We start from the raw sequence: 17,709 nt of genomic DNA, 5'->3' as shown, positions 1-17,709 counted from the left end.
ATAGTTCTTCCCATTTTATTATGGTATTTTGCAGACTTTGTCCCAATTTTTGCTTTTCATGAAAACTGTATGATGCTGTACTCCATAAACATGGTTGGTGTAAGTCATCAGTTTGAGCAAGACCTCCTGGTCCCCCCTTTCTCATGTTCTTTATCATCACATCCCTGTTTCTCCCTCTTAGGAGCCTGTCACTGAAGAACAACCTGCTGGTCCCAAACAGGATAGTATGTGAAAAAGAAAATGAGAGTTCATGTGAGCTTTGTAAATCTGGATCCCTTCTATGGTGCTGCTTACTGGCCCTTCAGTGCAGTGGTCCCAGAAAGACAGACCCAGTCAGGGGACTACTGTCTCCCACTGGTCAACCAGAGTTTTTTCTTGGTTCATTTTAGAGGTAGCTCAGTTGGTTTCTTCAACATCTGAACATTTTGTCTCAGGGAGACAGGTGATGCTTTAAATTCTATAGTGTATAAGAATTCACAAGACAAGTGCATTGCTTTTGGGTACCTTCTAATTTATAGGAGTATTTTCAAATCAAACATAATAATATAAAATGTAAATTTGTAACCTCTTTAAACAAATGAACTTTTCATAAAAGTTTTGGTATATGCAACTGACATTGTCATAAAATTCATAATTGACTGAACAGATCCCAGCAATATGTCAGTATACAGAATAAAAGGGAAAATTACAAGTTAAAAGAAAGCAACTTTGAAAGTTACCCTGTGTAAAATAAAGAATCAGTTTGTCTTCCCTTGTTACTCAACTTTTTATTCTATATTGAGTATAGTGAATACTCTCATAAGCCTTTGGATCCAACATGTAAATACTTAATTAAACCTCATTAAGCTAACACACAGAGAACACTGATTTTAATGAACATTGAAGAAACCAACTTTAACAATGATTTGCAAATTGCAATTATAAAGTAAGTCTCTGACACTTTTGTGACCATGTGCAAAAAAAAAAATTCTGAAGAAAGGCAATCAACAGGCATATGTCTATACACATTGATTCTTGTTAAAATGCCCTCAAGTATTATTTTGATGACCAGAGTTGAAAAGTGGTCTCCCCTTTACATAATGTGGAATGATTCAATATGTTGTTCATGGCCAGAAAGGAGCAAACTGCCTCCCACTCAGCATTGTGCACAGAAAAGCAGTAATTACAGCAGTAATTCTTTACAGAAATCAAACATCCTGGATCCTGGGATACAATGTTCTTTTTTCTGTGTCATGATGCCTCATCAAATGAAAAATTTAAAATAATTTATATTGCTTAATTGAAATATAACAAATAAAAGGATGAAGTTATTAAAGGCCTGGATCTGACAACAGTGACAACAACAATATGATGAAGTGAAAAAACTCTTAGAAACCATGGATGCCCTTCAGAAAACTCAGGAGAAGACTGCACTGGCTGGAGGTTCAGCAGGATCTAATTACCACTGAATTTGAAGCTAACTGATACCAATTGAAAGAAAATGTACCCAGGGGATAGATCATATATGCTTAGCACAGAGCAAAAGGACAGACCATCTTCCCTGCTGGAAACATGGTCCACTATAGTTTGAAGTCACCAAAGCACAGAGATTTTTTGTATTTACTTTTATTCCTTCAGGTACACATATCACTCACTTTAGAATTTAACTCGTGAGCATATTAATATCATTGTTAAGGTTAAGATTCAGCACAACATGAAACAAGCCACTGATGAAAAATGCCAGTTGACGCCCTCATCTCCTACTAAAAATACACACAATACACACACACACACACACACACAGAGAGAGAGAGAGAGAGAGAGAGAGAGAGAGAGAGAGAGAGAGACTGAGTTTTAGACCAACTGGTGCCATCACTGGCAATGTAGTATCAGGAAATGGTTAATATTAATTGTTTCCAGTCAGATTCTAGAAATAATAAATTCTCTTTGGTGAGAGTTTCAAATATATATATACTTTATGCTTAGTAGTGAAACTAGGCTAAATATTGAAAAGACAAAACATGATAATATGAATGAACACAAAACTATTCATGAGGCTATGACACATAAATCACCAAATAATGCTTAATATAATTGTTATTTTAGTCTATACATAACATAGAATTTGAAGAAACAATTATAGCATTACTTTGGGGTGGCATTTTTCTTTCTTTGCAGGTATACAGGGGCTAGGGGTTAACATAGAATTCCTTCATCAGTCACTAATATTTTTGAGACAGTATTTCTCACAGTGTTTCAGCTTGGACTGGCTAGCCTTGATAGCTTCAGGGATCACCTTGTCTCTACTTCTCTAGTGTCTGGATTATAGGCATTCTCCATTGTGCCTGGATTTATATGAGCTCTAGGATTAAACTCATGTTTCCTTGTAAGCATGGAAAGAAATTTCTCAACCGAACAGTTCTCCAACCTCCTTGGGTAGCATCTCAGTAACAACATTTTTATCAAAGGAGCCAATACTTTAAACATGAACTAAGTTTGTAAAATTTTAGTACCTGCTACTCTGCATACTTTTAGGAATTACTATTAAAAATAGAAATGTGTTTTCCAAGATTTCTAGGAACATGTAAAGAACTCAAGTTAACCAGCATGGGTCAGTGGAGAAATCTTTAGCTAGGCTGCTAAGAAACTTATCTTACCTCACTGAATCAGACATCAGCTTGTGATGTGACATATGATAACCCATATGTCACCTTCAAAATACAGAATTAGCCAGTGTAATGTCTTAATTCCAACCAACTATTGGAACCTTCAAATTAATACTTAATCCAATTCAATTGATTAACTCCTAAATTTGCCAAATCCTCTGTCAAAATCAAGATACTATAAAATGAGTCAGGCATTGTCCCTATTGCCAATTTGCACAAAAATACCAGAACTCCTTCCCAGCACTGAGGATTCATCAAAGAGTAAACAGGCTTTCTAACCAAAGTAGGATACATGAGAAATATAAGTGGTGTTATACAACGTCTTCTAGGAGGAGGGAAAAAGTGGGTGAAGGACTTGGGGATGAGCATTATATAGGGTGGCCTCAAAGAAGTCACTGAAAAGGCAGCATCTGATCTGAGATTGAAAGCAACCCCACAAAGATCTGACGATGGAGTGGGAGTTTACAAAGCATCCTGTATGAAAGAGAGAAGCACATTCCTAAGCTAAAAATAATCGTGTATGATCTGCCTTTGAGAGAGGAGTCAGTGAAAGAAGAGGTTGGGAGGAGGTACAGTGAAGACAGATGGGGAAGCATGTCAGGTAAGAGCTATTCATCAAAAGGAAGAGGGGTGTGTGTGTGTGTGTGTGTGTGTGTGTGTGTGTGTGTGTGTGTGTGTATGTCTCTGTGTGTATGTCCATTTGTGTGTGTTACCTTCTACAGGTATCTATAGTATGATTTTTTAAATTCATTTTTATTTTATGTGCATTGATGTTTTGTCATGGATGTCAGGTCTCCTGGAACTGGAGTTAACAGTTGGGAGCTGCCAGGTGGGTAAAGGGAATTGAACCTGGGTCCTCTGGAAGAGTAGTCAGTGCTCTTAATGGCTGAGCTATCTCTCTAGCCCACTATAGTATGCTTTTTAGGCAACTAAATGTCAAGAACTTTGTTCATGTTAAAATATAAACCCCATAAGCTATGAAATATATAAATAATTTTCTGACTGAAAATATAAGCAGCCTACTTACTAATAAATAACCATAGCATGAGAGTTTTGCAAAGAGTAAAAGAGAAATTGGAGCACCAGCCAAAATTGGACACTTTGCTGACTGGTTTTGTGTGTCAACTTGACACAAGCTAGAGTCCTCAAAGACGAAGGAGCCTCAGCGAATTCCTGAATGAGCTCCAGTTGCAGGCATTTTCTCAGTTAGTGATCAGTGTGGGAGGGCCCAACCCATGGTAAGTGGTACCATTCCTGGAATGGTGGTCCTGGGTTCTATAAGAAAGCAGGCAGAGCAAGCCAAGGGAAGCAAGCCAGTAAGCAGCACCCCTTCATGGCTTCTGCATCAGCTCCTGCCTCCAGGTTCCTGCCCTGTTTGAGTTCCTGTCCTCACTTTCTTCAGTTATGAACAACAATGTTGCAGTGCAAGCCAAATAAATAACCCTTTTCTCTCAAACTTGCTTTTTTGTCATAGTGTTTGGTTGCTTCAATAGAAACCCTAAGATGGACACCTATCAAGCACTAATCAGGAGAAGTGAAATTTTAAGTGGATAAATTTGGGCTGCATTTGGGGAGGGGAAGCAGCATTTACAAATGAATGGATTGTAGCTAGTGCAAGTCAGCTTGACTTCTAAGTGTTCTGCTGAAGATGTCCTACCATATTGCTTACAGACACAAGGAGTTTTAAGGAAGGTTGAATGAGGAAGAGACTTGCCTCTTAACATATATGCACTCTATTTTTATATTCATAGATATTAAAGACCTTTCAGGAATTTACATTCCTACATACACTGGCATTACTTCAGAATATAAAATCTCTGTAGCTTGCTTCACTGCCAAGAGCATTTAATTTTATTTTAGGCCACTACCTCTGTCCCAAACTGGTCATTGTTATTACTATTTAAAGACTCAACTAAAATGTCATTTATCTATTTTATCATCTTTACTTCCAAAAAGTAGCATGCACACATACAAACACACACACACACACACACACACACACACACACACACACACACACACACCTCAATTATAGTTGATATACTATAATTTAATTTGTCTGTTTTTATATATAGTAGTAGTTTTCTCAAAATAGGACTTTTGAAGAATCTACAGTAACACAACAGAGAATGATTGATAGATGAAGATCTTCAGGTGTCTTAATTCTGTATAACTAAACATCTTTAATAATGAGATCAACAATCTTGCATTATAACATGTTTTCTATTTGATGCTGACACTGACATCTGAGAACCTCTGAATGCACTCTAAGCTCCTGGGTTCCTTTTCATTTTCATCTGCTGTGGCTGGCAGTGGATGGCCTAGGAAAGGCACTCCAACAGAAGCTTTTTTTTCATAGTAAATTACTCACTGATAGATCTGCCCCAAATAGATACTTAAAAGCACTTGGCTATTTACTTAGGAAGATTTGTCTTTGTAACAGGTGTCTCACAGCATGTCTTTAAATTTATTTTCAATAGTACATAGTGACTTAAAATGCAGTTCCTTCTCCCTGCCCAGAAAGCAGGGAGACTGCTTTTGAATTTGATGTGACAATAGGTATCTAATTATAGAGCTCCAAAATTTTTATAATAAATTGATGGCTTGATGCTAAAAATTCTATATCTGACAGAAAATCAACATAAATTCATATGGAAAAGGTCTAAGCTAGCCAAAGAGTTTAGGGCAAAAAAGATATATAAATATTTTCTATAAGAGCAAATCATATGTAATTAATTTTTTTGGCTTGAAGAGAGGCTTTAAACCAAAGCAAATAGCCATTTTTGTCAATTATTCCTCCTAAGCTGTAAGAGAATGCTCGCTCGTGCATCCTTTTATCCCCAAACCCTCACATGGTGTTAGCATACTACACACAACTGTGTGGAACTGATTTATTTTTTCCTTTAGCTATATATATTGCAACATATATATACAAAATATAGGAAAAAAGCAGATATACTTTTGCATGTATGATAGAAAAAGAGTAATATGCTAACCATATTGATGGTAAATATAGCAGAAAAATAACTATGATAGACAGCCAACCTATGTTTAACTATGTATGCATAACACACTGAATAACTAAACACAATCATAACCTTTTAAAATAAATGAATTAAGACCAAATGATATTGATCTTGATTCTAAGATGCAACCTTAATATAGTTCAACTTCACAAATGGTACAGATTATCAAAATAAGATCTGTAGGTCTCCATCGAGTTCTTCCCCTCAGAGCTGGGAGAATATTATGAAAGAGGAGGCAGACAGACTATAGGACTCAGAGGAGATGGCAGACACCAGGAGAACAAGCCCCACTGAATCAACTAAGCAGGGCACATAGGGGCTCACAAAGACTGAAGTGGCAAGCACAGAGCATGGAAGGTTCTGTATCAGGTCGTCTGTGTATATGTTATGGTGGCTAGCTTGGTGTTTTATAGGACTTCTACCTATGGGAGCAGGTGAATCATTGACAATTTTGCCTGCTTAGAGGACTCCTTTCTTCATGTAGGGGTGCTTTGTCCAGGCAGCTTTGGTGTGAGGACTTTTGCCTTGTCTTCTTGCATTTTGTTGTGGACTCTTGGAGTCCTGTACTTTTCTGAAGGGAGGCAGAGGAGGAGTGAATCTGGGGAAACTGTGGGTGGGATCTGGTAGGAGTAGAGGAGGGGAAAGTGGTCAGAATGCATTGTATGAAAAAAGAATATATTTTCAATTAAAAGAATGACTCAAAGCACATTAAATATAGCATAAAAACATAACCTAAGATAAAGAACCATATGAATATTCTTTGAGGGTTGCTCAAAACATACCATATTCTAAGCTATATTTTTATTATAATTCACTAATATGTTGCTAAGGAAAATGGCTAACAATACAGTTTATCTTTGAGTGAAATAATGAGTTCATTTGATGGCTTGATTTTCTGCCTTTAGATTTTGGAGTATGGTATAACTGCAAAAAATTTTGGATGACTAATAATTTGGTAAAAATCAAACAGCTAATCAAAGGAGGCAGCAACATGATACTGCTGCCTTCCCACTTACTGTACCTGTCTTTTGCTGTTGCATATTTGGAAGTGGATTTCCATCACTCTGCAGATCACACAAAGCAACTGTACTACCAGCATGCTCACTTAAGCTGCTGTCTGGGATCCACACTTTGTCTGCTGGAACAGAAAAATGATAATGTAATATAAAGGATAAAATACGGTATGTTCCACAACCTTAATGTTCAAGGAACATAGACTCTTAAAGCCAAGAGATGGGGAGGAAGACTGTAAAATTCTCTTCTTCATATGCAGGCATTGCAATCATGAACTGTGAAGAGCTGCATGAGGTTGCAGTTGCCTATATGTATTTGCCTGAACTGGGCCTCCAAAAGACTTCTCAGGTAAACAGTGAGTCATTCATGAAAGAGGGGCTCAGGCATTCCTATCCCTTCCTTGAAATCTACTGATAGATGCCAGGATAGGATGAGTCATCCTTCAACGGATGAGCCTAACCTATGGTCCCAGAGATAGTTAGTTCTGTTAAACTCAGTGGATCACAAAACAAAATGAAAATAGGTGAACTTGAAAAAGAAACTTGTAGAGAAGGGTGTCTTTGTTAGTTTTACATCAACCTAATAATCTACAGTCATTTAGGAATAGGTACTCTTACTTGAGAAAATATCTCCATAAGATGGACCTATAGTCCTCTCTGGCAAGCATTATCTTGATTAATGATTGATATGGGCAGGACCAACCACTGATGGCTGGTGCCAAACCTGTGCTGCTGGTCCTGAGTTGTATAAGAAACCAGGCCAGTTAAGCCACGGGGAATAAGCCAATACACAGTATTCCTTCATGACTTCTGCTTTAGTTCCAGCCTCCAGGTTATGCTTTGAGTTCCTTCTTGATTTCTTTCAATGATGGAGTATGATATGGAAGTGTGAAATGAAATATTTTCCTCTAAGTTGCTTTTAGCCACGAGGTTTTATCAAACTAAGACAAGGAAGATCAGTAGGGATATAATATATAGTTTAGAGTAAGAGTAATCAGAATGCATATATGATATTGTTGAGGGTTAAATTTAATTATTATCTTAACATATTAGGAAAAAAATCATGTAAATCCATTGCTCACTTTTTTATTTCTACTATGTTACCGAACGATAGCAATCTGAATTAAGTAACATTTACAGCAAAGAGATATATTAGGAAATTCAGTTCCAACTCTAAAATAAAGTCCATTAAGATTCTGTCTTGATTATAAAGAAAAAGTATTATAAATGCCAAATGTCTGCAGAAATAAAATACTTACTTTAAAAGTATATAACAATATATATTAAGATACAATAATTTATGAACAAAGACATTTTGTGTGTGTGGCACTGGGGTAGACCCCAGGGCTTTGCATGTGCTACAGAATGATATGTCAAGCCCCAAATAAATGTATGTAAACATATGAAAAATTTGCTTAGAATAGGTGAACCCTGACCCCCAGGGATCCTCCTGTCTCTACCTCTGAATGATGGTTTTAGTGGCCTGTGATACACCTGGAATTTTACACAAGTGCTGGGGATACAAACTCAGATCCTCACCCTTTAGTGAGGCCAAGACTTAGTCTTACAAACAAAAGAAAACACAAATGGAATATCTGATATATGGTAAAATTACTGAATCAGGAAAAAATATTCTCTCTACAATGAAAAGTCCTGGGACTGATGAGTTTTATGAATCATTTAAGGAAAACTAGTAGCAGGCCTATGAAGATTTGATACCAACGTGCTTGTCACTAATTGGTAAAAGATCAGAGTCTGTGTCCCTAGCTCTTGTGTAAAATACCATGTGTATCACCTAAAGCCATCACTCAGAGGTAGAAACAGGATGATCCTTGGGGGCCAGAATCCACCTAGTCTAGTGAATAAAAAGGCCCAGATTCAATGAAAGACTTGGTACAAAATCAAAAGATGGACAATAAAGGAAACACCTAATGTTGACCCAAGCTTTCACATGCCCACAGAAACCTGCATGTGCCTACAATGCATGCATTGGCTTGCACGCACAGACACACACACATACAAAAACACACACATAAATAAAATGGAAAGTTAAAAACGTATAATCAATACTAAACCTCTCAATACCTTTCCCAAAACTCAAGGAGCACTAGTTATCTCATTATCTGATACCTAGTGTTGTACAGTAATTTCCTCTTAATTGAAATATTCCTTCCATGAAGGACTGAGGAATCTCACAACAAATAGAAAGTTAAAAAACATAAACAAACAGAAAAAACTTCCCATGTCTGAGAAAGCTGAAATTTCCAAGATTCCTGAGGGCTCTTCACCAAGGTTATAAAATCAGTAGACTACTTTAGGAGAACACAGAGAAGACTTGATCTGCCTGAATCATAGGAGAGTTCCTGGGATCCAGCTTTTGCAGGTAATCCCTCATGTTAGGGTGGGCTATTCAGTGATGATAAGTCCATACAATGGTATATTAACAGCCTTGATAGGAAAGGGTTGGTTTCCTTTATAGACAGAATATTTTAGCAGTGATTTTCCAATTATGTCCCCTAGAGTTTTAGAAGTTTGGGACATGTATAAAAGAAGATAAACACATAGTGACTCACATATTCTAGTCTTCTTTTTACACTTTATTTTTAAAACACCATACATTTTTCACAGTATAAAACTTGGGAAATGGTGCTAAATGAAATATGCTGGTTCACTTATATGAATGAGTTAATTGAAACAAGGAAAATAACACAAAAAGAAAGAAGAATGTTACTAGCTGGAGGTTAATGAGGGGATAATGAGTTATGTTTAATGAGAATAGAGTTTTGATCTAACAAGATGTGTTCTAGAGACAAATGGCACTGATGTTATATATCATTATGAAAGTAAATAGTACCACTGAGTTGTAAACTTAACAGCAGTCAAAAAGTAAATTTAAGTTACTTGCACAATACAAGATAATACAAAGATTTCAGAAAGAAACTGAAATTACAGATAAATCTTGGAAATTTAGATCTTAATATTTTCAAGATTTGTTTTTAAGACAAAACTTAAAGTACCATCATATAATGCTTAACTGGTGAAGTGATTCAGAGATTTAACATTTTGTGACATTATAATGAGCATTGCTCTTAATTTCTTAGCATGATCTTCCTCCAATATGGTTATTGTCTTTTCCTTACTTCCTGGTATTCTCAAATATGGCAACTCACACAACTTTAATACTTTCAGATAAAGAGAAAGTGTTAGGGACTGAATAGGATTTCCCATCGCTTTTTAAATGATGGCATTTTTAAAAGTTGAGTTAGGAATTGACTAGGGTGGTCCAAACATCATCTGATTCTGATCAGAATTTACCTGTGAACGTTATCGTGGAACAGGAATGGCTGCCTCTTAGGTTTGGTGAGGGAGAAGAGTGGAGTCTTTCATTCTTACCAGGGGTAAAGAACTTCTCAAGTCCTTGATATGGTTCATTTACAGGTTTTTTTCTGAGGGCTATGTCTTGTAACAACTAGAGAACAACATTTAACAGACTGTTTACTAGCTCATTAAAACAAAGTCATACATTCATTCATTGAGCAACTTCCTATGACCTCGATACCAGTTCTGCTGTAATAACTTCTACACTATAATAGAGAGACAAAATAATATAATATTAGATACTATTGGATGCAAGAAATGTAAAGCTTTAATTATAAGCTGAAAGTTGTCATTAATTCAGGAAGTTTGAAAGTTTACAAAATAAAATATTTTTTCTTTCTGTCCTCATTCATTTATTTTCTTTCCTTACCATGATGTTTTTTCCATCTTCCTGATGTTGTGACCCTCTAGTACAGTTCCTCATGTTGTGGTGACCCCCAACCATAAAATTATCTTTGTTGCTACCTCTAACTGTAATTATGTAATTATGTTTTTTGCCACTGTTATAAATTGTAATGTAAATATCTGAGATGCTCTCTCTGTGAAAAGGTCATCTAACTCCCAGGGGGTCTTGGTACCACTGTCTTAGTACCTTTTCACATAATTTATGCTGGAATGAAGAAACTCTTATATACAACTCTGAAGTAGTACTTCTGTTTATAAAAATAGTTTCAAAGATGAAGTAAAATTCCAATGAATAAATCTGATGTGATGATGAACATAAAAGAAATCCAAGTTACCAATTCACACAGCCTAAAACATACTAGAAACTGAGGAAAGAGGAAGGGACATAACTTGTGGCCATGATGTAGCTAAAACCTAGAAAATCTAGACTTTGTGTCCTTTGGATGACATGCCTACAATTATACTACCACCTGGGTAGTATAATTGTTGTTTATCTCCTCGCTTTGAGACACATGATGTCTATGCTTAAAAGACAAAAAAAAAACAACAACAAAAAAAAAACAGGAGCTAGATATGCCAGCTTATACTTGTATTCCCAGTGCTTAGAGAAGAATGGAACATGAAGATTTCTCTAAGTTTAATAGCGGCCAGATTTACATAGTATCTTAGTTAGATTGTCTGGTGCTCCAGAAAAATACTATGGCCAAAAATATTTGGGGAAAACAGGTTTATTCAGCTTACACTTCTATGTCAAGGATGACCATTAAGGAAGACCGAATAGGAACTCAAGCAGGGCAGGAACTTGGAACAGGAACTGGTGTAGAAACTATGGTGGGGGTGCTGCTTGATATGTGTATGTGGTAATTCTTTAGTACCATTTTTCACAGAAAAATGCTTGTTAAAATGACATTCATCTTATAAGAATTTGTTCTATATAACCCTTAATGTCTGTTTCCATATGAGTCATGTTTCAATATCATGGTCTAAGACAATACATTTTAACTTCAATAAAAAATAACACTTCAGTATGTACTATGTCAAAATATCATTTTCTCAAGACCATCCTTATAAACTGTTAATGTAATAAACATAGTAGGGATTTACCAGATGTGACTTTGTGGTTTTTGAATCTTCCAAGTTTGGTTTCTCTTTTGGATTGCTGCATCCCAAGGATGTGCTGGTGTCTTGCGATGAATTCTCCTCCAAGAAAGATGTATCTAAATCTGCAGTTGGAAAGGAAGCCCTTCTCCAAAATAACATGCAGGAGGAGTCACCAGAATTTTGATTGTTTCCTGGGTCTATATTTTTTTCTATTACATTTTGTTCCAAAGAGCTGATTTCTCCTATTTGTTTGGACTCATGAGAGTAAGTATCAGTGTCCACAGTGTTGCCAAAATCTGTATTTGAAGATCCTACTGTTGAAAACAGATATTAATACATTAAAAAATAAATTGACTAAATTGTTCACAAACTAAAAATCTGGTGTTTAAATTTTTTAATCCATCAATCTCATGTTATCAAAATTTAAATACATTTTTACTATTTAAGCTATTTGGTTTAAAGTATGGAAATGCATGGAAAAAGTAGTCAACTAGATTTAAAACAGCATTAGTGAGAGCCAGAGAGAAAGTGTGGCAGGGACTTCTGCTGTACCAAGACATGAAAGGAGAAAGACAGTATTAGCCATCACCTTGTTATGACTGCCCTGAGTGTCCTCATTTATAACTTTGGTTTTCACTGGGATGAAGACTGGATTTATTACCATTCTCTTTGAAACTGTCAATGGATAGCCCAACCTCCACAGACAGTGAAGTGAAACTCAGGGAACAGCATTTGTTATTCCCTCTCATCAAACCCTGTATATTGTAAGGGTCCAAGGAAATAATGAAGACCCCAGACTCAAGTAATATGCAAGAACAAAGAACATTCATTAATATTCCAGCATGCAGGGGTCAACACCTGTACAAAATGGTGACAACATTGGAAGGAATGTGCAGTGTTAAGGGGGAATTATGGTGATATATTATTTATAATTTTTAAACATTGCCTTAGGGCTCAAAGCTAGTCACAAGCCACAGAGGTCATGCAGTGGTGACACACACCTTTAATTCCAGCAGCCATACTAGCAAGTCATAGAGCCAGGCAGTGGTGGCTCTCAGGACTCAAGACACAAGCAGACAGATTTCTATTAGTTCAATGCCACACTGAGCTATGAGAAACTGATCCAGTCCTAAAGATAAACATCTCACACCAAGGTGATCTTAGCACTTGGGATCACACACCTTTAATTCCAGGATTTGAGAGGTATAAAAATAAGAAGCAAAGTCAGTATTAGGACATGTTGAGGAGAGGCAGCAGTCTAGGATTTCAATCTGAGGAGAGCAATGATGTTTAGGCAGAGGACACAATCATCCCTTCAATCTGATTATTGGTAGAGGTGAGAAATCTCTAGGGTTTGGCCACTCTGCTTTACTGATCTTTAGGCAAGCTTCAATAAATCATAAATAATATAACACCACAGTTCAGGCTGCTATTAAGCATAGCTAAGGGGAGTTTCAGGGCCAATTAGGTCATTTCATATATAATAGGTTAAGCAAGCATCGATTACACTAGTATACATATAATTGGCTGAGGTTTAGTCTTGCCATTTTTGGACGTACTTGCTCAAGCTTGGCCAAGTCCAGATGTGATTCAGAAGGGGACTGCTAGATTTGTCCTTGAGACATTGTGGAGCTAATTTACACCTTGTATGAGCTCTCCCTCATCCCTGAATACAAGGGTATTGTGCTTAAGTGGCCCTTTGTGGGGAGAGACACCTTGTCTGCCTATTCAGAGAAATGAAACCTAAATTGAGTTGTGAAGTGGGAGAGTTTAACCCTTTCAATGTGACTAATTCGAGTCCTGGGTGGTAAAGCACTGGGGAAGGTGCTCTAAGAATTCAAAACATATTAAGAATTCTTCTCCAAGCTGCTTTCATTATAAATCATATCAAGCCTCATTTGTACTGGATAGAGCTTATACTGTGCCACTATTACTTTATTTCCAAAACAAGTACCTCTATGGCTTGATAGATTATGTAAAACTTTGGGGACTTTGACTAAGACTTCTCCAGTGTAAATTCCAACTTATAGAGCCAAAGTGCTGCTTGTTAGTACCAAATATTTATATAATTTGGCAATTATACACAGTATAATTGAACATTTCCCTTCAAACTTCTGTAATTAATAAAATCATTAACATTATGAAAAATGAAATAAATGTGTAGATCAGATGTTTGCTTCTAAAAGAAAGCCAGGAAGGTTATAAAAACAATGAAAGATCAATAATAATGTCATGCTTATCTCTTAAAAGGGTACAGATACAAAAATATCTGATTTATTAGAATCAAAGATAGTGCTGTGCCTTGAAAAGTATGCAGAAAATTTCAATTATGTACCACAAGACTGAAAAATACTACTGCTGAAACTTTCCACAATGCTCTCTAATAAACACTGTTGGGAGTACAATAACAGAAGTCAGGCAGCAAGAGAAACCATTTGGGAAAATATACCTGGCAAACAGTATCATAAAAATATAGAAAGAAATTCTCTAAATTCTATAATAGTAAAGCAAACAACTCAAATGGGCTAAATGTGAACAAATATCTCACCAAAATAACACAGAGGATATATGACAGCGCTTGCCTAGTTTATACAAAAATCTATTTTAAAATCTAAGCATCACACACACACACACACACACACACACACACACACACACACGTGCACATGTGAACACACATACAAGCAAAATAATATACAGATGCTAAATAAGCAATATCACAAATGTTAAATTTCAGAATTCACTATGGAGCTGGAAATTGAAACAACATCAAGAACTAGTGAATACCAGAACAAGAGGCATTTTCTTTTCCTGTAGAAACGCAAAATGTCTCAGTTATTTTGGTAGAAAGGTTTTGGTTTAAATATGAACTGTTATCCACAGGCTCATGCATTTGGACACTTTGTCTCCAGCTTATTTGGAAAGGTATAAAACTTGGGGAGGTTAAAGCCTTATGGGAGGAAGTACATTGCTAGGGGTGGGATTTGAGGTTTTACAGTCTGGCCTCATGTTGCGTTTTCACCTCTGCTCCCTGTACATGGGTGAAATGTGATGATTCTGCAACACTGCCTACTGGGGATCCTGCTGCCATGTCTTTCTTGAAACCATGGACTGCATACTTTCTGTAACTGCAATCTAAAATAAACCCTGCATTCCCAACCATCTTTCAGTCAAGGTATTTTATCACAGTAACAGACAGATAACTCATACAAGGGTTCTAGTAGAAGCTATATTCATAATTGCCAAACATTGGAAACCAAGACTGCTCTTCCATAATAAATTGAAGTTCATTCATACAGGGGAATAATATTTAGCACTAGTATCCATTGAGTCTTTTGGTGTGAAATGCTGATGGGAAGCTGTGTATATGCAAGTGCAAAGGAGATACTGGAGAGCTGGGTAATTTCTGCTCAACTCTGAACTAAACCAAACGTGTCTCGAAGCAAGAAACATGTTTAGATGTCTTTGAAGTAATACCCAGGGGCTCATGTTCACAATTTTCTCAAACACAACTGAAAGGTGCCTCTCTCTTAGTAAGACAATAACAACCAAATGTGGGTCCACAGCACCAAGTTGCATTTATGTAGTTCATATGGGCCAAGCCAGTTGAAAAATGCTGGAACAGGTAGGACTGTCAGGAAACCACCAGTTCTTCCCATTCTGCTGGCCAGTCAGGTTATCATCAGATTTAAATCAGTTATGTTAAACAATGCTCTTGGATATCACTCAAATTTTTCAGAGATATACCACCTGGATTCCTGACAATCTTAGGTTTAAAAAATATAGTATTTGAAAAGAAGATTAAAAAATCATTCAGTAACTAAATTGTAGATTAGTAAAAGTAAGTCAGGAAAAGACGATGGCATTTCAAGGTGACACAGACTGAGGGACAGATATGAAAATTCAATCTGATGGTCAGGGGACTTCAATGTGTCTCTGTTATATAGTGATCTTATATCTTAGACCAGGAAAATCCAAAAATTTTTATACAAAATTTAGATCTACAAAGTTCAAAAGAGTTAAAAGAATGACCCAACGGAAATAAAAACTGAGTGATTTGTTGAGCAAATGATTTATCTCATATAAACTTCACATCACATGTGACTATGGCAGGCTATTTAGTTTTATGTGAAGGCAATGAGACACTGATCATACTTTCAAGGCAATGAGAAACTAACCAGACTCTTCATCATGAAAACTTCCTCTATGAAAACTATAAAATGCTAATTTATCCCATAATAAATTTTATAGAGACCCACATTGATGTTATTTGCTTGTAAATATAACAATATTATCTATTGATTAAAGGTATTATTTGCAAGAGTATTGTATGTTCTCAATCAATTTTCTTCTAAGTATCAATATTCTGGATTTTTAATAGTCAGAATAATAAGCAAAATGTTTCTGGACACTATGTTTATTGTTCTTATTAAATTACCAACATTTATTATTAAGATATAGTAAACAAAAAGTAGAACATTACCCTTTAATTCATCTCTGTGGTATGTAGAATCAGTTCTCAAACAAAGACTTAAGAGGTCTGTTTTTCCCTTGTTGAAAACAAGATGTTGATGGATGCCATTTTCACGTGGAAAACAATTCTGATAATCAGGAAATGTAGAACTTTCATGTTTAAGGACAAACACAAAAAACAAGTTGAAAGAAGTAGTCTCTGAACATTCTGGTTTATAAATTGCATAAGATTATAATACTTCTTTTAAATTTGCTGTAGACAAATTCTGCACAATATAAGCTTGATTGTCTGACAATCGAGAAATGTATGACAAATTAACTGCAACTAAATTGCAAAATTTTAAATAGGAATTTCCTACTATATTGATAAGGTTTGATTTATGGCATCTTTCAAGAAAATTGAAGTTTGGTAGAATTACAATCACAGTATATCATGAACACATCTGTGCCCCATCAGTGTTTAAAGTTAAAAGCAGTATGTAGTATTGCATTATACTTGCCAACAATGGATACTATCTATATACACAGCTATACTGTCACATTCACTATGGACTGAGCAACACCAGGTTTTGATGTAGACTCTATAATCATAAAACTCACAGAACTCATATAGTTAACCAAAATGTCATCTTAGGTCACTCATGATTCAAAGAAAAAGAGATAGTATAGCTAGTTCAAACCAATGCTGTAAGTCTAATGTCAAATCATAATGGGTAGTATTCTTCACCACATCTAACACTTTCCACTGGGGTCAAAGAAGATATGGAGAAAAGCATATTAAAGAATGAAAATTGGAGGAAGTAAGATGATTCAGTGTGTGAGGGGAATTGTTACCAAGTCTTATGACACAAATTCAGCCCCCAAAATCTATATGGTAGAAGGAAAGAACCTACAAGTTGTTCTCTGATGTTCACATGCAACTATATGCCAACATACACATACACAGTACACAGACACTTAGATACACAGGACAATTAATTTAAATAAATTACTAGACCTTTTGAAGTGGCAAGCAGAAATGTCTATCATTTCCTTAAGGAAACACAATAGCAGATGTTAAGTCACTCAACGACTGATCAGAAAGCTGTCTCCTCTCAAAACCTCCCTACTGACTGCCACCTCTGCTCTCTCAGTATGTGAGACCCTATGTTCAGACAAAGAACTACCGGGAGTTCCAGGGTGTCACTTAGATTCAGACCTGCTGTCATAAACTGGGAAGGCCAGAGCTGATGTTAATGAAGCAACAGTTGAGGAGGTATGTAACAGGAGCTCCATCCCACTGTTGAGTCATATTGAGTATTTGTGATTAAACACCAGCTATTCTAGAGTTCACAGAAAGTGGATAATATTTAACTTTACTAACATGGAAATGGCAGAATAGCACAAAGCAATTACAATGTTAACTATTTACTTTACTTCTTTTTCGGATTACACATTAGGCTGTGCCTAGCGAGCACTATTATACTGGAGGGGCTCCTGAGCCTGATCTTTTACACACCTTCTTATTTTAGAGTTCAAAAGAAAGTATAGTCAAATAGGATCTTTAGAGAAAAGAAAGTCGATATAAACTATATCTGACTTGGGAAATTACTTCAAATGATAACAATCAGTAAATTCATGAGAATATATAAAGCAATACAAATGTGAGACAAAATTGCAAATTTATTC

The 17,709-nt window shown here is 36.1% G+C and overlaps 1 protein-coding gene across 1 annotated transcript in view; it reads right to left on the bottom strand.

Annotated features, from left to right (window-relative positions):
• Zbbx (zinc finger B-box domain containing) overlaps nucleotides 1–17,709 on the bottom strand; it is a 92,260-nt gene that overhangs the window by 12,858 nt on the left and 61,693 nt on the right. Inside the window, exons 13-16 of the mRNA XM_035451339.1 lie at nucleotides 16,052–16,191; nucleotides 11,572–11,864; nucleotides 10,000–10,153; nucleotides 6,693–6,809 (exon numbers count right to left, since the gene is read on the bottom strand). Of these exons, the coding sequence (XP_035307230.1) occupies nucleotides 6,693–6,809; nucleotides 10,000–10,153; nucleotides 11,572–11,864; nucleotides 16,052–16,191 (704 nt within the window). The remainder of the gene's footprint in view (nucleotides 1–6,692; nucleotides 6,810–9,999; nucleotides 10,154–11,571; nucleotides 11,865–16,051; nucleotides 16,192–17,709) is intronic.

The sequence above is a fragment of the Cricetulus griseus genome (genome assembly GCF_003668045.3).
Source record: "Cricetulus griseus strain 17A/GY chromosome 1 unlocalized genomic scaffold, alternate assembly CriGri-PICRH-1.0 chr1_0, whole genome shotgun sequence".
Lineage (NCBI taxonomy): Eukaryota > Metazoa > Chordata > Mammalia > Rodentia > Cricetidae > Cricetulus > Cricetulus griseus.
Note: the sequence above shows the minus strand (reverse complement) of the source record. Positions and strands in the feature narration are given on the sequence as shown.